Here is a 16664-nt window from a genome sequence, read left to right as displayed (position 1 = left end):
CTATTGCACACTTAGTAGACAACAGTATAGTGTAAACATAACTTTTATATGCGCTGGAAAACCAAAATATCCATGTGCCTTGCTTTATTGCAGTATTCGCTTTATCTCAGTGGTCCAGAACTGAACCTGCAGTATCTCTGAGGTATGCTTGTGTTACATTAAAACTTGACCACTGATAGTTTCTTAAAGGTTAGTTGCAGCATGGAATCCATTGATCTCTCTTGCCCTAGTAATGGATCTTTTATCCATGTATGATTGCATAATGTCTTTCATTGATAAATTGGAAAATATTGGTTTACTGAATTATGCAGATCTTCCAAATATTGATGCAGTTCATTATACAATATGAAAAAATCTAATTTGATAATACTGTGACCAATCTCATTAGAAAAGTCTTTTAAAAAGTAGAACAAGCGGGACTTCCCTGGTGGCGCAGTGGTTAAGAATCTGCCTACCAATGCAGGGGACACGGATTCGAGCCCTGGTCTGGGAAGATCCCACAATGCCGCGGAGCAACTAAGTCCGTGCGCCACAACTACTACTGAGCCTGCGCTCTAGAGCCCGCGAGGCACAACTACTGAAGCCTGCGTGCCTAGAGCCCGTGCTCCACAACGAGAAGCCACCGCAATGAGAAGCCTGCACACCGCAATGAAGAGTAGCCCCTGCTCGCCACAACCAGAGAAAAGCCCGCGTGCGGCAACGAAGACCCAACGCAGCCATAAATTAAAAAATTTAAAAAAAAAAAAGTAGAACAAGCTTTCATGGCGGATAAGTATTTTTCACAATTGTAATTTTCACTTAATCATTGGCAACAAACACCATCAGTTGTTTTCCTTGGAGTGACTTTCTTTTTTTTTTTTTTAAAGTCTTTACTGAATTTGTTACGACACTGCTTCTGTTTTATGTTTTGCTTTTTTGGCCGTGAGGCATGTGGGATCTTAGCTCCCCGGCCAGGGATCAAACCCATGCCCCCTGCATTGGAAGGCAAAGTCTTAACCACTGGACTGCCAGGGAAGTCTCTGGAGTGACATTTTTAAGAATCATTGTTTATTTTTGAGAAAATGTCTGCCAGATATCTGTGTCTGTAAAACCATGGTGTGTTAGCAATTCGTTCTAGTGATGATATTCAGTGAAAAGAGTGGCTACTTGAACTTGAAACTCAATCACAAGTGCTTTTCCTTTAGACAGCCATCATGCTTTGAGAGTTGATATTTAGTCCTCTTGTGTACCTCCCATTTCATAACACTGAATGTTAAAAACACATGGGCTAAGATATTTAGATTCAATAAAATTAATAATTTTTACTGTTTCATCAAGGAAATGTTTAAAGTTGGCTTATTTTGCTTCTGCAAGTATGCGGCACTGAAGAATAAAATGACAAGACAGTATGGTGCCACTGCCTTGATTGATACTAAGCAGTCATACTAATTGCTTTTGCACCATTGAGCAAATGTCAACGTAATGAACAGACAGTAATGTCCTAGTATTATTCTGAAAATGATTTTGATCTTTCAGTTCCCGTGAAAGGGTCTGGTGCTCCATGAGTATCCAGACTACACTTTAGGATACTTTGGGCCTGGTGTTGGCTCATGTTTCTGCATTGCTTTAATTTGATTTTGAGTTGTTCCAACAGTTGTGGTTCATTAAGAAGTTTTAGTGGTGTATTAACTCTTTCCTTTTCTTTTTTACACCCCTCTTCTACTTTTCCTTATTCTCTCTTAGTCTCTCTCTCTCTGTGTCTCTCTGGATCAAAATTCAAAAATATTTGTTCTTTTTGAGTTTTTACCACTATTTTAATTTATTCTTATCTGCCCATTGAGTATCAGTGATATGCAAAGAGCTTCTTTTCTGAGCTCCTTTTTATTTATTTCAACGCTGTCTTCTGTAGCCATATGTGCTATGGATGTTAATTTTAAAGTTCTCACTATTTGTGGGGGAATGTATGGGATATGCTTGTGTATTGCTTGTTTAGAATCTATGGGCTCTAGGGAGAAATTCAGTTGTGCAACGCTACCTGAAACAACAGGCTCCTGTCAGCTCTTTTCCTTGCTGCACATTGATACTCAAAATTTTCTCCTCTGCTACATTAAGGTTTGTGGATAGTGAATACAGAGTGAGGTCAGAATGGCTGAGCTACTGTTTAACCTGAGCATATTCAAGAAAACCACAGTATCCCCACACAATAGTGCATTTTCTCTCCTGCAGGTGGAACCTGTGCAGTGGTTGATTTTTCTTTTAAACATGCTGTTGAATCAACAGGTGTTGTCTGCGCTTACACAAAGAGAAATAAAAGGCTTCCCAACAGCATTGTTTACCATTAACACCTTCTATTTTTATAGTTTATTGGTAATTAATAGCCTAAGAATATGAAGTCAGAAGAAAAATTTTTAATCGATTTATAACCAAAAACATGGTCAATTTCTCCCTGATAAATCTGGAAGATTCATTAGGGTTTATTGTTGTCTGCCTACCTCCGCCCTCGCCAAAATCATACCATTTTATCAGACAAGTATATCACACAGGCAGCTTCCCAAATATTTAGGATTATTCTTGAGACCACCACTTTTTTTTTTTTTAACCTATCCCATGCTTCTCTTTTTTTTTTTTTTAAACATCTTTATTGGAGTATAATTGCTTTACAATGGTGTGTTAGTTTCTGCTGTATAACAAAGTGAATCAGTTATACATATACATATGTCCCCATATCTCTTCCCTCTTGCGTCTCCCTCCCTCCCACCCTCCCTATCCCACCCCTCTAGGTGGTCACAAAGCACCGAGCTGATCTCCCTGTGCTATGGGGCTGCTTCCCACTAGCTATCTATTTTACATTTGGTAGCGTATATATGTCCATGCCACTCTTTCACTTTGTCCCAGCTTACCCTTCCCCTCCCTGTATCCTCAAGTCCATTCTCTAGTAGGTCTGCGTCTTTATTCCCATCTTGCCCCTAGGTTCTTCATGACCTTTTTTTTTTTTTTTTTTAGATTCCATACATATGTGTTAGCATACGGTATTTGTTTTTCTTTTTCTGACTTACTTCACTCTGTATGACAGACTCTAGGTCCATCCACCTCACTACAAATAACTCAATTTCGTTTCTTTTTATAGCTGAGTAATATTCCATTGTATATATGTGCCACATCTTCTTTATCCATTCATCTGTTGATGGACACTTAGGTTGCTTCCATGTCCTGGCTATTGTAAATAGAGCTGCAATGAACATTTTAGTACATGACTCTTTTTGAATTATGGTTTTCTCAGGGTATATGCCCAGTAGTGGGATTGCTGGGTCGTATGGTAGTTCTATTTTTAGTTTTTTAAGGAACCTCCATACTGTTCTCCATAGTGGCTGTATCAGTTTACATTCCCACCAACAGTACAAGAGGGAGACCACTACTTTTATTTTAAAATACTTTATTTGATATGGTTTCTTATCAAAGCACAGTTATTGTGTGGAATGCTGCAGGTTATTGGGTTTTTTTTTTTTTTAATTTATTATTTTTATTTATTTATTTTTAGCTGTGTTGGGTCTTCGTTTCTGTGCAAGGGCTTTCTCCAGTTGCGGCGAGCGGGGGCCACTCTTCATCGCGGTGCGCGGGCCTCTTACTGTCGTGGCCTCTCCCGTTGCGGAGCACAGGCTCCAAACGCGCAGGCTTAGCAGTTGTGGCTCACGGGCCTAGCCGCTCCGCAGCATGTGGGATCTTCCCGGACCGGAGCACGAACCCGTGTCCCCTGCATTGGCAGGCGGATTCTCAACCACTGCGCCACCAGGGAAGCCCCCCAGGTTATTGTTTTTGGTTGTGTTCATTTTATTGTGTTACTACAAATATTGGGGGCATAATTTCAATTTTGCAAATAGCCAAAATGGAATCTATTCACTGGACAAATGAATGCAGTTTGAAAAAGATCTTTAATTGGTAGACATGCATAAGATCAAGAAGATGGAGTCATGTTTGAGTAAGATTTCATTTGTAAAATGTGTGAGGAATTTCAGGTGTTTCACCTGAAAATGCATCATCAGTATAAGAAGTCCTTACAGCAGTTTGAAATGGCATTGATAGAATCAGGGTGCCAGAAAGGAAGAAGAAATAGCACCATTCTATTCCATAGTGACTAAGGGGATTTTTAAAAAGAGGCTTTCACGATTTCTTTTAAGTCCACAACTGATTACAGTATTCTTCCTGGTCATTTATCATTGTCGCTGGCTTTGAAATTGAGAAAACTTGAATCTTTGAGCTTGTTGGTTCTACCTGGTTAACTTGTCTTTCTCATGCCTGCTTTGCTTTCTCATGCTTTGTATTTATTATCCCTTAAATAATTAATGGCCATAAAATCTTGCACCTACAAAGAAAATCCATGATAGGTATTAATATTTGTTTATCCGTAGATGGGTTTCTCATTTTATACTGGCCAGATTATAGAAACAATAGCATTAGAAGGTATTCAGTAAGCAGCCTCAAAGATTTTTCTCACAGTGTGCATGCACTTGACCTACTTTGCCTTGATATGCAACCCAAGAAATATTTTTTCCTGTGTAATTTTATTTCTTTTTTATTGAAATATAGCTGATTTACAGTATTGTGTTTCAGGTATACAGCAAAGTGATTCAGTTACATATATAATTTTTCAGATTATTTTTATTACAAGACATTAAATATAGTTCCCTGTGCTATACAGTAAATCTTTGTTGCTTATCTTCCTGTGTAATTTTGAATTACACTTTAGATGAGTATGTCTTCCAGTAAAAAAAAAAAAATTGTCTTGAGGAAAGCCTTTTTTTTTTAAATACAGGGGGGTTTTGTTTGGTTGGTTGGTTGGTTGGTTTTTTTGACCGTGCCGCTTGGCTTGCAGGATCTTAGTTCCCTGACCAGGGATTGAACCCGGGTCCCTGGCAGTGGAAGTGAAGAGTCCTAACCACTGGACTGCCAGAGAGTTCCCCAGGTTGTTTTTTTGATGCTTGGAGCCATGCAAAAGTCAGCTTCCTTTCCTGCTTTAGTCCAGTTACCTGTGGTTAAATTGAGCACATTTTATTGGGTACTATGTTTCAGGCACTGTGGTAGACGCTGTAGATTGAGATGGCTAGGCCATAGTCTCTACAGTTAAGGAATTCATAGTCTAGTCTGTGACAGAAACCGATTAAAACACAATTAGAGGTATGACTGGAGCGTGAGAGGTACAGAGGAGTGGCTGCGCAACTGGGCTGGGTGGATGAGATATAATGGACAGCTTCCTGGAGTGGGGTGCTGGTGTTGGTTCTAGTACATGATATTTCCGGTGCAGAACAAACTGTACATAGGCACAGTACTTAGGAACAGTGTTGTGGGATCTGGGTATTCCTGGAACATTAAAGAGTACGGAGGTGAGGTGGAAGAAGTAGCAGAGCCCTGGTCATGTTTGGCCTTAATTCCGTAAGATAATGATGAACACTGAAATAGTTTCAGGCAGGAGAGAGACGGTGTCCTGTGTCAAACATACCTCACTCTAGCGACAGGAAGAAGGATGAATTTAAGGGTAGAGAGACAGGCAATTCTAAGAATCCAAGTAAGCGGTGGTGAAGACCCCAGTGATGACAGGAGGAATGAAAGTGTTTTGTAGTGTAAAATGTCTCCTAATAACTTTTCTCTATATGTCACCCTTCTCCTCCTTCCCGGCCAGTTGGTCACCATGTTGTTTTGAAAACATCTCTTCAGTCTGCCCCTCTTATGTAATGCCAGTGCCCAGGCTCAGAACTTCACTGTTTCTCAGCCTTTGCTCTGGCTTGAATTTTGCATGACAGTTCTTTAGCTTTATTCTGGAAAAAACCTTCCTGAACTTTCTTATCTTTCTCTGGCTGAAGGAAAATGAATAAAGAAAGAAACTTTTAAAAATAAGTTTGTTTGAAAAGGTTACCCTAGAACATGTCAAGAAAATCTCTACCCATGATCAGAAACTTACGACAGTCTCACTTATATGTTTCTGGCCCCAGGGACCCTAATGAGATAGATTGACTTTTCTTTTTTGTTACAATCTGCATCTTTTTTCTGAGTAATTCCTTTTAGAACTACCCAAAGCCACAGACTGTCCAGAGGATACCCAGAATTAGCCTTGTTTTTCAAGGGATTTAACGAGTAAGGTGATTTGCTGGCTTGGGTTTTTGAGGAGTCCTGTACCACTCCAGTGAGAAAGAAAGCCTGGAGCAGCAGTTGGAATCCAGATTTAAGAATTCACTGAGGTGGGACTTCCCTGGCAGTCCAGTTGTTAAGACTCCATACTTCCAATGCAGGGGGTGTGGGTTCGATCCCTGTTCAAGGAACTAAGATCCCGCATGCCTCATGGCATGGCCAAAAAATAAAATTAAAATTAAAAATTAAAAAAGAATTCACTGAGGCAATAAACATGGAGAGAACCATCATCATGGTGAACTCATCTTAACACGGTATTAGCAAATCAGGCTCTACAGTAGGGTTTTTAGCCACGCCACTATTAACATTTTGGGCCAGATAGCTTTTTTGTTGTGGGGTCTCTTATGTGCACTGTAGAATTTTTAATAGCATCCACGGCCTCTACCCACTAGATGCCAGTAGCACCTCTCCAATTGTGTCAACCCAGAATGTCTCCAGCCACTGCCAAATGTCCCTAAGGAGACACAATTGCCCCTGGTGGAGAGTCATGGCTGTAGAGAGAACCATGTGAGAGTAGTAACTTTGGTAGCTACGGTAGCTCCCCAAGAGATTCTTTTACCCAATTCATTCCTTGACTTTCTCAGCACCACCTATTTGTGGCTTCCTTCATACTGTTCTATCCCTCTCCCTCTTGGAGACTGCTTTTACTGTTTTGTTGGAGTTTTTCAGCATTTTCTCTGAAAACTTAAAAATTTTTAAACTAGAAATGTGTGTACTCTATGAATTTTAGCATCAGTTTCGTAATTTTTAACAAAAAAGTTTGAATGGGATTGCGTTGAATCTGTAGTTCAATTTGGAGAGAATTGACATCTTAACAATATTGAGACTTCTCATGAATGAACACAGCATATCTCTTCATTTATTTAGGTCTTTGATTTCTCAGCATGTTTTATTTTTTCCAGCATATTGGTCTTACACATTCTTCATTATATTTTTTCCTAAGTATTTCATTTTTGTGCTATTTTAAATACTTTTTTCCAATTAAAAATTTTTCATTGCTAGTATATATAGAAATATAATAATTGAGTTTTTCTATTATCCTTTTAACTGGTGACCTTGCTAAACTTTTTAGTTTAATACCTTTTTTGTAGATTCTGTAGGATTTCCTATATAAACAATCATGTGTATTAATAAAAACCAGTTGTTCTTCCTTTGTAATATGCATGCCTTTTATTTATTTTTCTTGACTGATTGAGAATTTAATATAATAATGAAAGCAATCACAGCTACCTATTTTCTTATGAACAGTATAATCATTTTCGTTATTGTTTTTAAAGTCTATCTAAAGAACAGTCACAGGCTTCTGATGTCATTAAATACTTCCTTGTTACCTGATATTAAAGCTCCTGTTTTTTTCCGTTATAGGCTCTGGAGATGTATAAGGATGATTGGAACAAAGTGTCAGAACACGTTGGAAGTCGCACTCAGGATGAATGCATCCTCCACTTTTTGAGACTTCCCATTGAGGACCCATACCTTGAGAATTCTGATGCTTCCCTGGGGCCCCTGGCCTACCAGCCTGTCCCCTTCAGTCAGTCAGGAAACCCAGTCATGAGCACTGTTGCTTTTTTGGCATCTGTGGTGGATCCTCGTGTGGCATCTGCTGCAGCCAGAGCGGCTTTGGGTATGGACTTTGTTAAGCCATCTCGCCAGAGTAACAATTTCAGATAATGGTTTAATACTTCCTTTTGTGCTAATTTTATCTCAAATTTAAGTGTTATCAGCTGTTACATTCATTTCAGTTATGTAAATAACAAAAAAAAATCAGATACTACCCCTTGAAGATACCATGTTGTATTTGAAGTATTATAACATTTTAAACTAAAACACTTAAAATATAATAATTTTCAGACTAAGAGCATTTATTAAGAATTTAGAGGGACAGAACAGGTTTTTAATGGTATGTTTTGTGATTCATTTAGAATTTGATATAATTGGCAAAAAGGAGTCATTTAACATTCTTGGATTACATTAATTCTAATTAGAATTTTCTCATACCATAGAACTCTTTCTTGACTTTCTGGTTATTTTATCCTTATTGTTGTCTTGATTAAAATCTAGCCAGCAGAGTTAGATGAAATTTGGGCAGCAGTTTTTTATTCTTTTTTATTATTTTAAAAATATTTATTTAGTTTTCGCCGCACCTTGCGGCATGCGGGATCTTAGTTCCCTGACCAGGAATCGAACTGAGGTCCCCTGCAGTGGAAGCATGGAGTCTTAACCACTGGACTGCCAGGGAAGTCCCTGGATAGCAGTTTTGATTGTTACTAATAGAAATTTAAAGATCTCCTGTTTATATAGTAAGACACTCTGACATGTAGGGTAAAACGTAGAGTCATAGAATTCCATTACTGTACATGTTTATCTCCTTTGGCCCCCTTGATTTGCTGGGGTAGATCAGATCGAGTCTCCAGAAAGGTCACTAGGTTACACACGATACACTAATGTTGTGTCAGATTACCTAGTTTACGTTGAAGCAAATATTTATGCAAAACCAGATCACTGTTCCATTTTTATTCTTAAACAGAAGAGTTTTCTCGAGTCCGGGAGGAGGTACCACTGGAATTGGTGGAAGCTCACGTCAAGAAAGTACAAGAAGCAGCACGAGCCTCTGGGAAAGTGGATCCCACCTATGGTTTGGAGAGTAGCTGCATTGCAGGCACAGGGCCAGATGAGCCAGAGAAGCTTGGTGAGTCACTGCTGCCCCCAAAGACAGGGATAATAGGTGTTGTATTTTCCTATCAGCTTGCTAGAATAATTGGGTCTGCTTGCACTTAAGAGTGAGTACAATGATCAACAGAAACTTGCATCATAAAAAATTAATGTATGATTTTCTTATCTCTTCCTTTTATGATAGAATTTAAAAAATTGTCTGATAACCGTTTTTGTTTTATTTTTGGCTGTGTTGGGTCTTCGTTGCTGCGTGCAGGCTTTCTCTAGTTGTGGCGAGCGGAGGCTACTCTTCATTGTGGCGTGCGGGCTTCTCATTGCGGTGGCTTCTCTTGTTGCGGAGCATGGGCTCTAGGTGCGCGGGCTTCAGTAGTTGCAGCACGCGGGCCCTAGAGCATGCGGGGCTCAGTAGTTGTGCCTTGCGGGCTCTTGAATGCAGGCTCAGTAGTTGTGGTGCACAGGCTTAGTTGCTCCACGGCATGTGGCCTTTTCCCGGACCAGGGATTGAACCCATGTCCCCTGCAGATTAGCAGATGGATTCTTAACCACTGTGCCACCAGGGAAGTCCCCTCATAACTGTTAATAATATCACAGTTGGGCTTCCTTGGTGGCGCAGTGGTTGGGAATCTGCCTGCCAATGCAGGGGACGCGGGTTCGGGCCCTGGTCTGGGAGGATCCCACATGCCACGGAACAACTAGGCCCGTGAGCCACAACTACTGAGCCTGTGCGTCTGGAGCCTGTGCTCCGCAACAAGAGAGGCCGCGATAGTGAGAGGCCCGCGCACCGCGATGAAGAGTGGCCCCCGCTTGCCGCAACTAGAGAAAGCCCTCGCACAGAAAGGAAGACCCAACGCAGCCAAAAATTAAAAAATAAATAAATAAATAATTTTAAAAAATACTGGACAAAAAAATAATAATAATAATAATATCACAGTTGTGAGGTATCTGATGCCTGTTTTTAGATCTAGGTTTTGAGCATATAGACATAAGAATTCTGAAAGGACTTTTGTGGTTAATTTATATATTGCTGAGTAGGTTTAAGTTTATTGTTGTTTTGGGTGATTTTTAAATTGAAATAAAATTCTTCATTTTAATCACTTAAATGTATACAATCCAGTGGCTTCTAGTAAATTCACAGTATTGTTCATTCATCACCACTATCTAATTCCAGAACATTTTTGTCACCCCAAAAGAAAAACCCCGTACCAGTTAAGCAGTCACTTCCCATTTTTTCTCTCCTTAGCTCTGTTGACCATTACTCTGCTTTCTGTCTCTATGGATTTGCCTATTCTGGATATTTCCTATAAATGAAATCATACTATGTGTGGCCTTTTGTGTCTGACTTCTTTCAGGTAGCATAGTGTTTTCAGAGTTCATCCATGTTATAGTGTAATTCAGTACTATGCTGAATAATATACTTGGGTGGATATACCACATTTTACTAATCTATTAATCAGTTCATGGATATTTGTATTGTTTCCACTTTTTCATTCTTTTGAATAATGCTGTTACGAACATTCATGTACAGGTTACTTGGTGATTTTCTGCTTCTTGGGTATGTAGGAGTGGAACTACTGGATCATGTGGTAATTCTTTTTTTGTTTGGTTTTTTGTTTGTTTGTTTTGTTGTTGTTGTCTGGTAATTCTTTAACTTTTTGAGGAACTATCCAGCTGTTTTCACAGTGGTTTTACCATTTTGTTTCCACTAGGAGTGTATGAAGGTTCCGATTTCTCCACATCCTTGCCAACACTTGTTTTCCCCTTCCCTTTTTAAAAAAATACCCAGCCTAGGTGTGTGTGAAGTGGTATCTTATTGTGATTTTTATTTGCATTCAGTTTGGGGAGTATTGCCATCTCAACAGTGTTAAGTCTTTCAAGCAGTGAACATCGGATGTCTTTCCATTTATTTTAGGTCTTTAATTTCTTTAAACAATGTTTTGAAGTTTTTAGTCTTGTATTTCCTTTGTTAAATCTTTTCCTTTGTATTTTATTCTTTTGAATGTTGTAAATGAAATTGTTTTTCTGATCTTAGGGGGAAAGCTTTTAGCATTTTATCATTAGTATGATGTTATATGTTCGATTTTCATAGATGCCTTTTATCAACTTTAGAAAGTTCCCTTCTGTTTCTATTTTGTTGAGTGTTTTTATCATGGAAGGATTTTGGATTTCATCAGATGCTGGGGTTTTGTTTTTGCTGCACACACGGTATGCAGGATCTTAGTTCCCTGACCAGGGATTGAACCCGTGCGCCTTGCAGTGGAAGCGCAGAGTCTTAACCAGTGGACCACCAGGGAAGTTCTCATCAGCTGCTTTTAATGTATCAATTGAGATGATTGTGTGGTATTTTTACTTTATTCCATAAGTAAATATTTATTTGTTACATATTAATTGAGTCTCACCTGTTGAACCACCTTTGCATTTCTGAGATAAATCCCACTTGATCAATGTGACTAATCCATTTAATATTGTATTAGATTAGGTTTGCTAGTATTATGTTAAAGATTTTTGCATCTATAGTCATAAGGGATATTGGTTTGTACTTTTTATTTCTTGTGATAGCTGTCTGGTTTTGGTATCAGGGTAATACTAACTTCTAAGAATGCTTTAGAAATTGTTCTAACTTTTGGAAGAGTTAAAGAAGTATTGGTGTTTGTTCTTCTTTAAATGTTTGATAGAACTTGTATGTGAATCCTTCAAGTCCTATGCCCTCTTTTAATGTTTTTTTTAATTGAAGTATAGTTGATTTACAATGTTGTGTTATTTTCTGCTGTACAGCAAAGTGATTCCATTATACATATATTTTTTTTAATATTCTTTTCCATTATGGTGTATCATAGGATATTGAACGTAGTTCTCTGTGCTATACAGTAGGACCCTGTTGTTTATCCATTCTGTATATAATAGCTTACACCTGCTAACCCCAACCTCCCCCTCCATCCCTCCCCCAATTCCCTCCCCCTTGGCAACCACAAGTGTGTTCCCTGTGTCCATGAATCTGTTGATTTCATAGATAAAGTTCATTTGTGTCATATTTTAGATTCCACATATAAGTGATATCATATGGTATTTGTCTTTTTCTGACTTACTTCACTTAGTGTGATAATCTCTAGGTCCATCCATGTTGCTGCAAACGGCATTACTTCATTCTTTTTTTACAGCTGAGTAGTATTTCATTGTATATATGTATCACATCTTCTTTATCCATTCATCTGTCAGTGGACATTTAAGTTGTTTTCATGTCTTGGCTATTGTAAATAGTGATGCAATGAACGTTGGGGTGCATGTGTCTTTTCGAATTACAGTTTTCTCTGGATATATGCCCAGGAGTGGGATTGCTGGATCATATGGTAATTCTATTTTTAGTTTTCTGAGGAACCGCCATACTGTTTTCTTTAGTGGCTGTATTTAAAATGTTTTTTGACTACTGATAGAAAATCTGTTTACTTGCTATAGAAAGTCTATTCTTTTTCTTCTTGAAACAGTTTTGGTAGTTTGTGTTTTTCTAGGAATTTGTAGATTATCAAGTTTGTTCACCACACACACACAAAAAATCATAAAACCCTAAGTAGAAACAACTCAGATATCCATCAACTGTATGGATAAGCAAAATGTGGTATACAATGGAATATTATTTGACCATAAAATGGAATGAAGTGTTAACATATGCCACATCATGGAGGAACCTTGTAAACATATGGTAGGTGAAAGAGGCCAGTAAAAAGAGACAATATAGTATGTAATTCCAATTATATCAAATGTCCTGAATAGGTAAATCTATAGAGACAGAAAGTATATTAATGATTGCTTAGGGTTGGGAGGAACAGGGGTAAAGGGGGATGATAGCTAAAGGGTATGGGGTTTCTCTTTGAGGTGATGAAAATGTTCTGAAATTTACTGTGGTGATTGTTGTACATATCTGGGAAGATACTAAAATTCATTGAATTATACTCATTTTAATGGGTTGATATATGGTGTATGAATTATATCTTGGTAAAGCTGTTTTTTTAAAAGTTCATTATGTTCTTTTATATTCCTTTAAAAAATTTTTTTTTAATTATTTATTTTTTTTGGCTGTGTTGCGTTTTCGTTGCTGCACGTGGGCTTTCTCTAGTTGTGGTGAGCGGGGGCTACTTTTTGTTGCAGTGCATGGGCTTCTCATTGCGGTAGCTTCTCTTGTTATAGAGCACGGGCTCTAGGCATGCAGGCTTCAGTAGTTGTGGTGTGCGGGCTCAGTAGTTGTGGCTCGCAGGCTCTAGAGCGCAGGCTCAGTAGTTGTGGCACACAGGCTTAGTTGCTCTGTGGCATGTGGGATCTTCCTGAACCAGGGCTCAAACCAGTGTCCCCTGCATTGGCAGCTGGATTCTTAATCACTGCGCCACCAGGGAAGGCCCTATATTCCTTTTTATTTCTGTGAGGTTGGTAGTGGTAGAGGTTGGTAGAGGTTTATTTCTGTGAGGTTTCGTATTCCTTTTTATTTCTGTGAGGTTGGTAGTGTTTCCATTTTCATTCCTGATAGTAGTAATTTGGTCCAGTTTTTTTTTTTTTCCTTCATCAGTCTAGAAAAAGGCTTGTCAATTTAATCGTTTCAAAGAACCAACTTTTGATTTCAGTGGTTCTCTGTATTGTTTTTCTTTTCTCTTAATTTATCATCACTCTGATCTTTAATTATTTCCTTCCTTCTCTTGCTTTTGGTTAAGTTTGCTCTTCTTTTAATAGTGCCTTAAGTTGGAAGATGGGATATTGATTTGAGATCTTTCTTCTTTATTAATGTAGATAATGTAGACTTTCATAGCTATATAAATATCCCTCTTTTTGCTGCATTCCGTAAGTTTTCATATGTTTTGTTTTTGTTTTCGTTCTCAAAATATTTTGCAGTTTCCCTGGTGATTTCTTATTTGACCCATTGGTTGTTTAAGAGTATGTTTTTTAAACCACTCAGTGGTCTTAAGCTATTCTTCCACAAACTCTTAAAATGGAAAGAGGTTGATAGAAAATAGTTTCTTAAAAAAATAAAACAGCATGTTGTTTACTTGTACCAATTTGTGAATTTTTTAGATTTCCTTCTGTTATTAATTTCTAGTTTCATTCCATTTTATTCACACAAGATAATTTGTGTGATTTCTGTTTTTTAAATTTTATTGAGACTTGTTTTGTTGCTTAACATATTGTCTGTCCTGGTGAAAATATTCATTTTGTATTTTGCTATCATTGAATGGTGTCTTCTGTGTATGTTTGGTATGGCTGGTTTATAGTGTTGTTCAAGTTGTCTGCTTCTTTATCTTTTTTCCTAGTTGTTCCATCCTTTTTGAAATGTCTTGAAATCTCCAACTATTGTGGGTGGACTGTATTCCTTTCAGTTCTGTCTGGTTTTGCTTCATATATTTTGAGACTCTGTTAGTTGCATGTATGTTTATAATTGTTATATCTTTTTGATGGGTTGACCCTTTTATCATTATGTAATATCTTTCTTTTTCTCTTGTAACATTTTTTGTTTAGAAGTCTGTTTTATCTGATGTTAACATACCACTCCAGCTGTCTTTTGGTTGCTGTGTTTCCATGGAATTTCTTTTTTCTTTAATTTACTTGCAGTTTATTTGTGTCTTTGGATGTAAACTGGTTGTTTTACAGACAGCATATTGTTTGTTGGATTTTAGGATTTTACAGACATGGTTCTACCTTTGGTTCTGCCCTGTATAGTCACAGGACTTTAAAAAGCTCTGAGTTCATTACCTCTGAGTTCTCTCATCTGTAATAAGAAAGAGATGGTTAGATACTCTCTATAATGTGTCATTTAGCTATGCCAGTCTGTGATATTGGACAAATGATATTTTTGCTAGTAAGGACTTCTGTTTTTGTTTAATTGATCTTGAAGAGGAGTAGAATTTTAATAAAGTAGCTTCATAAGCAATACTTGACTTCTCAAACGAGAAGTGTTCCTATATAAGAGGGTAATTTTCACACTAAAATACAGTAAAAATACTGTTTTATATACAATTATCTGTAGTGTATTTCCAACGTTTCTTAATGTTCGTTAATTTTTTTCATTCATCATGAAACAATTTCTGAAGAATAACTCAAGCTAAAGATTTTTTGCTGTCGTCTTGACTAATAGTTCTGACTTTGTATCAGTTGTATGAAATTTATACAACCTATGCTTCAGCTGCAGTGATTTTGTCTTTTTCATTTATTCTTATAGAATAAAGATAATATGAAGTAAAAATTTAAATTGTCAGCCAGTATGCCACAGATGATACCATCTGAACTCCTGGTGCTCTATTCTAGGTGGTTTGAGTAGGTACCAGTAAGGTCTCTTCTAGCCTAAAATCTTAGGTTTCCATGAGTTTGCATAGGGCCTACCCCCTGTTGTTTTCTCTACTTTCTTGAAAGTGTCAATCTAGCAGTTTCATTTTGCAGATAATGGAAACAGATTTTCAGATTAATCAAACCTCTCACTCTAGTCTTCAGAACAAATTATTGACCTAACTGTTGTTAATATTGGTTACTAATCCAGAGTACCAAGACTTTGAGTTAAAAAGTAATTTACAGTATCCACAGTATTTCTTAGTTTGAAAACTCACTTATTTTCCTTTCTCTTAGATGGAGACTGAAATTAGCAAACCAAGCCACATCTCTGTTGCTCTTTGTTGATTCTGCACCATGAGGCAGTGCCCAGCTCACGCCAGGAAAACCTGGGTCTATTGAATGCCTGGGAAAGGTCTTACTTTCCTCAACTTTTTTTGTGTGTTTTTGGTTCATTTGTAGGGTCTTTTGGTTCCCTGTGGTCATGGAATTGAAAAGGGTTGGCAAAGCCTTCTTATTTGATTCAAAGAAGTTTCTGTACTTTGCAAAATCCGGGACATGGTTTTACATGTAAATCTGTTTTAAAAATTTTGGTAGATGATACCATAAAGGATTAGTGGTTAAGAAACAGGTTGCAAAGTTGGCCATTTCTAGTTTAGTGGGATTTAAAAGAGGACTTAAAAAAAAAAAAATCTAGCAACCTTAGTCCTGTGGGGCTAGATTTTCCTGATTCATTAGTGAATGTATGATTTGTAAAGCTTGGATCAGACTGCTGCAGGAAGCACTGGAGACTACAAAGGGTGATTCTTTGAATGGCATGAACAGTAAACTTCATTTGCAGTACCTGGAGGTGGCCTATCAGGTAATCTTTCTGAAGTGCAGTGTATACTCAATAGTTGCAGCAATAGAATTTGGGTCCTTTTACCATTTAATAAGGGTTAAGGAAAATACCAGGCTAATATGAATATTTCTAAATGAGTTGTAGACAGAATTCTATAACTAATGCTGGCCTATTACAGTTAAAGTGCTTTATATTGGGCTGTGACTAATAGAATAAATTAGGAAACAACAAATGGTGCTCCCTGTAGAACTGGCTTAGCAAAGTTGTAGTGGGGAGTCAGTAGTATATCTCCTATCTTTCTGAACCACATTACAAGTTCAGAGTTCAAAGAAAGGAAGTATCAAATTTACATTTAAACTTACACTTTATATAACAAAATCGTGCCTTATTACATAGCACACAGATTTGAGATAGAATGATGTAGGTTTCCTTATCAAGGTAATATTGTGCCTAGGTGGTAGATTAATCATACTTTTTATTGTGATACTTAATTTACAGTTACACTAGTAACTTTTATGTATTAATGATGGTAAAATGATAATATGGGAAAAAATAAATAAGTTTCCTTACGAAATACAAGACTGGATTTCTCTCATTAGCCTATCTAACTTTTTATTGTGGATTTGGGGGGAAGTATTTGGTGAAATAAAAGTTAAGATAGGTGAACACTAGGTCTGAAACACCTTATTTTTCA

The 16664-nt window shown here is 37.5% G+C and overlaps 1 protein-coding gene across 3 annotated transcripts in view; it reads left to right on the top strand.

The window, feature by feature from the left end:
* The window catches only part of SMARCC1 (SWI/SNF related, matrix associated, actin dependent regulator of chromatin subfamily c member 1), a 181105-nt gene that overhangs the window by 107040 nt on the left and 57401 nt on the right, over window positions 1-16664 (top strand). For all 3 annotated transcript variants that reach the window (XM_061196677.1, XM_061196678.1, XM_061196679.1), the window contains exons 20-21: window positions 7525-7783; window positions 8687-8848. In XM_061196677.1, the coding sequence (XP_061052660.1) occupies window positions 7525-7783; window positions 8687-8848 (421 nt within the window). The remainder of the gene's footprint in view (window positions 1-7524; window positions 7784-8686; window positions 8849-16664) is intronic.

The sequence above is a fragment of the Eubalaena glacialis genome, chromosome 7, assembly GCF_028564815.1.
Source record: "Eubalaena glacialis isolate mEubGla1 chromosome 7, mEubGla1.1.hap2.+ XY, whole genome shotgun sequence".
NCBI classification, from domain to species: domain Eukaryota; kingdom Metazoa; phylum Chordata; class Mammalia; order Artiodactyla; family Balaenidae; genus Eubalaena; species Eubalaena glacialis.
The sequence above is the reverse complement of the archived record's forward strand: the minus strand, read 5'-3'. Positions and strand labels throughout refer to the sequence as shown.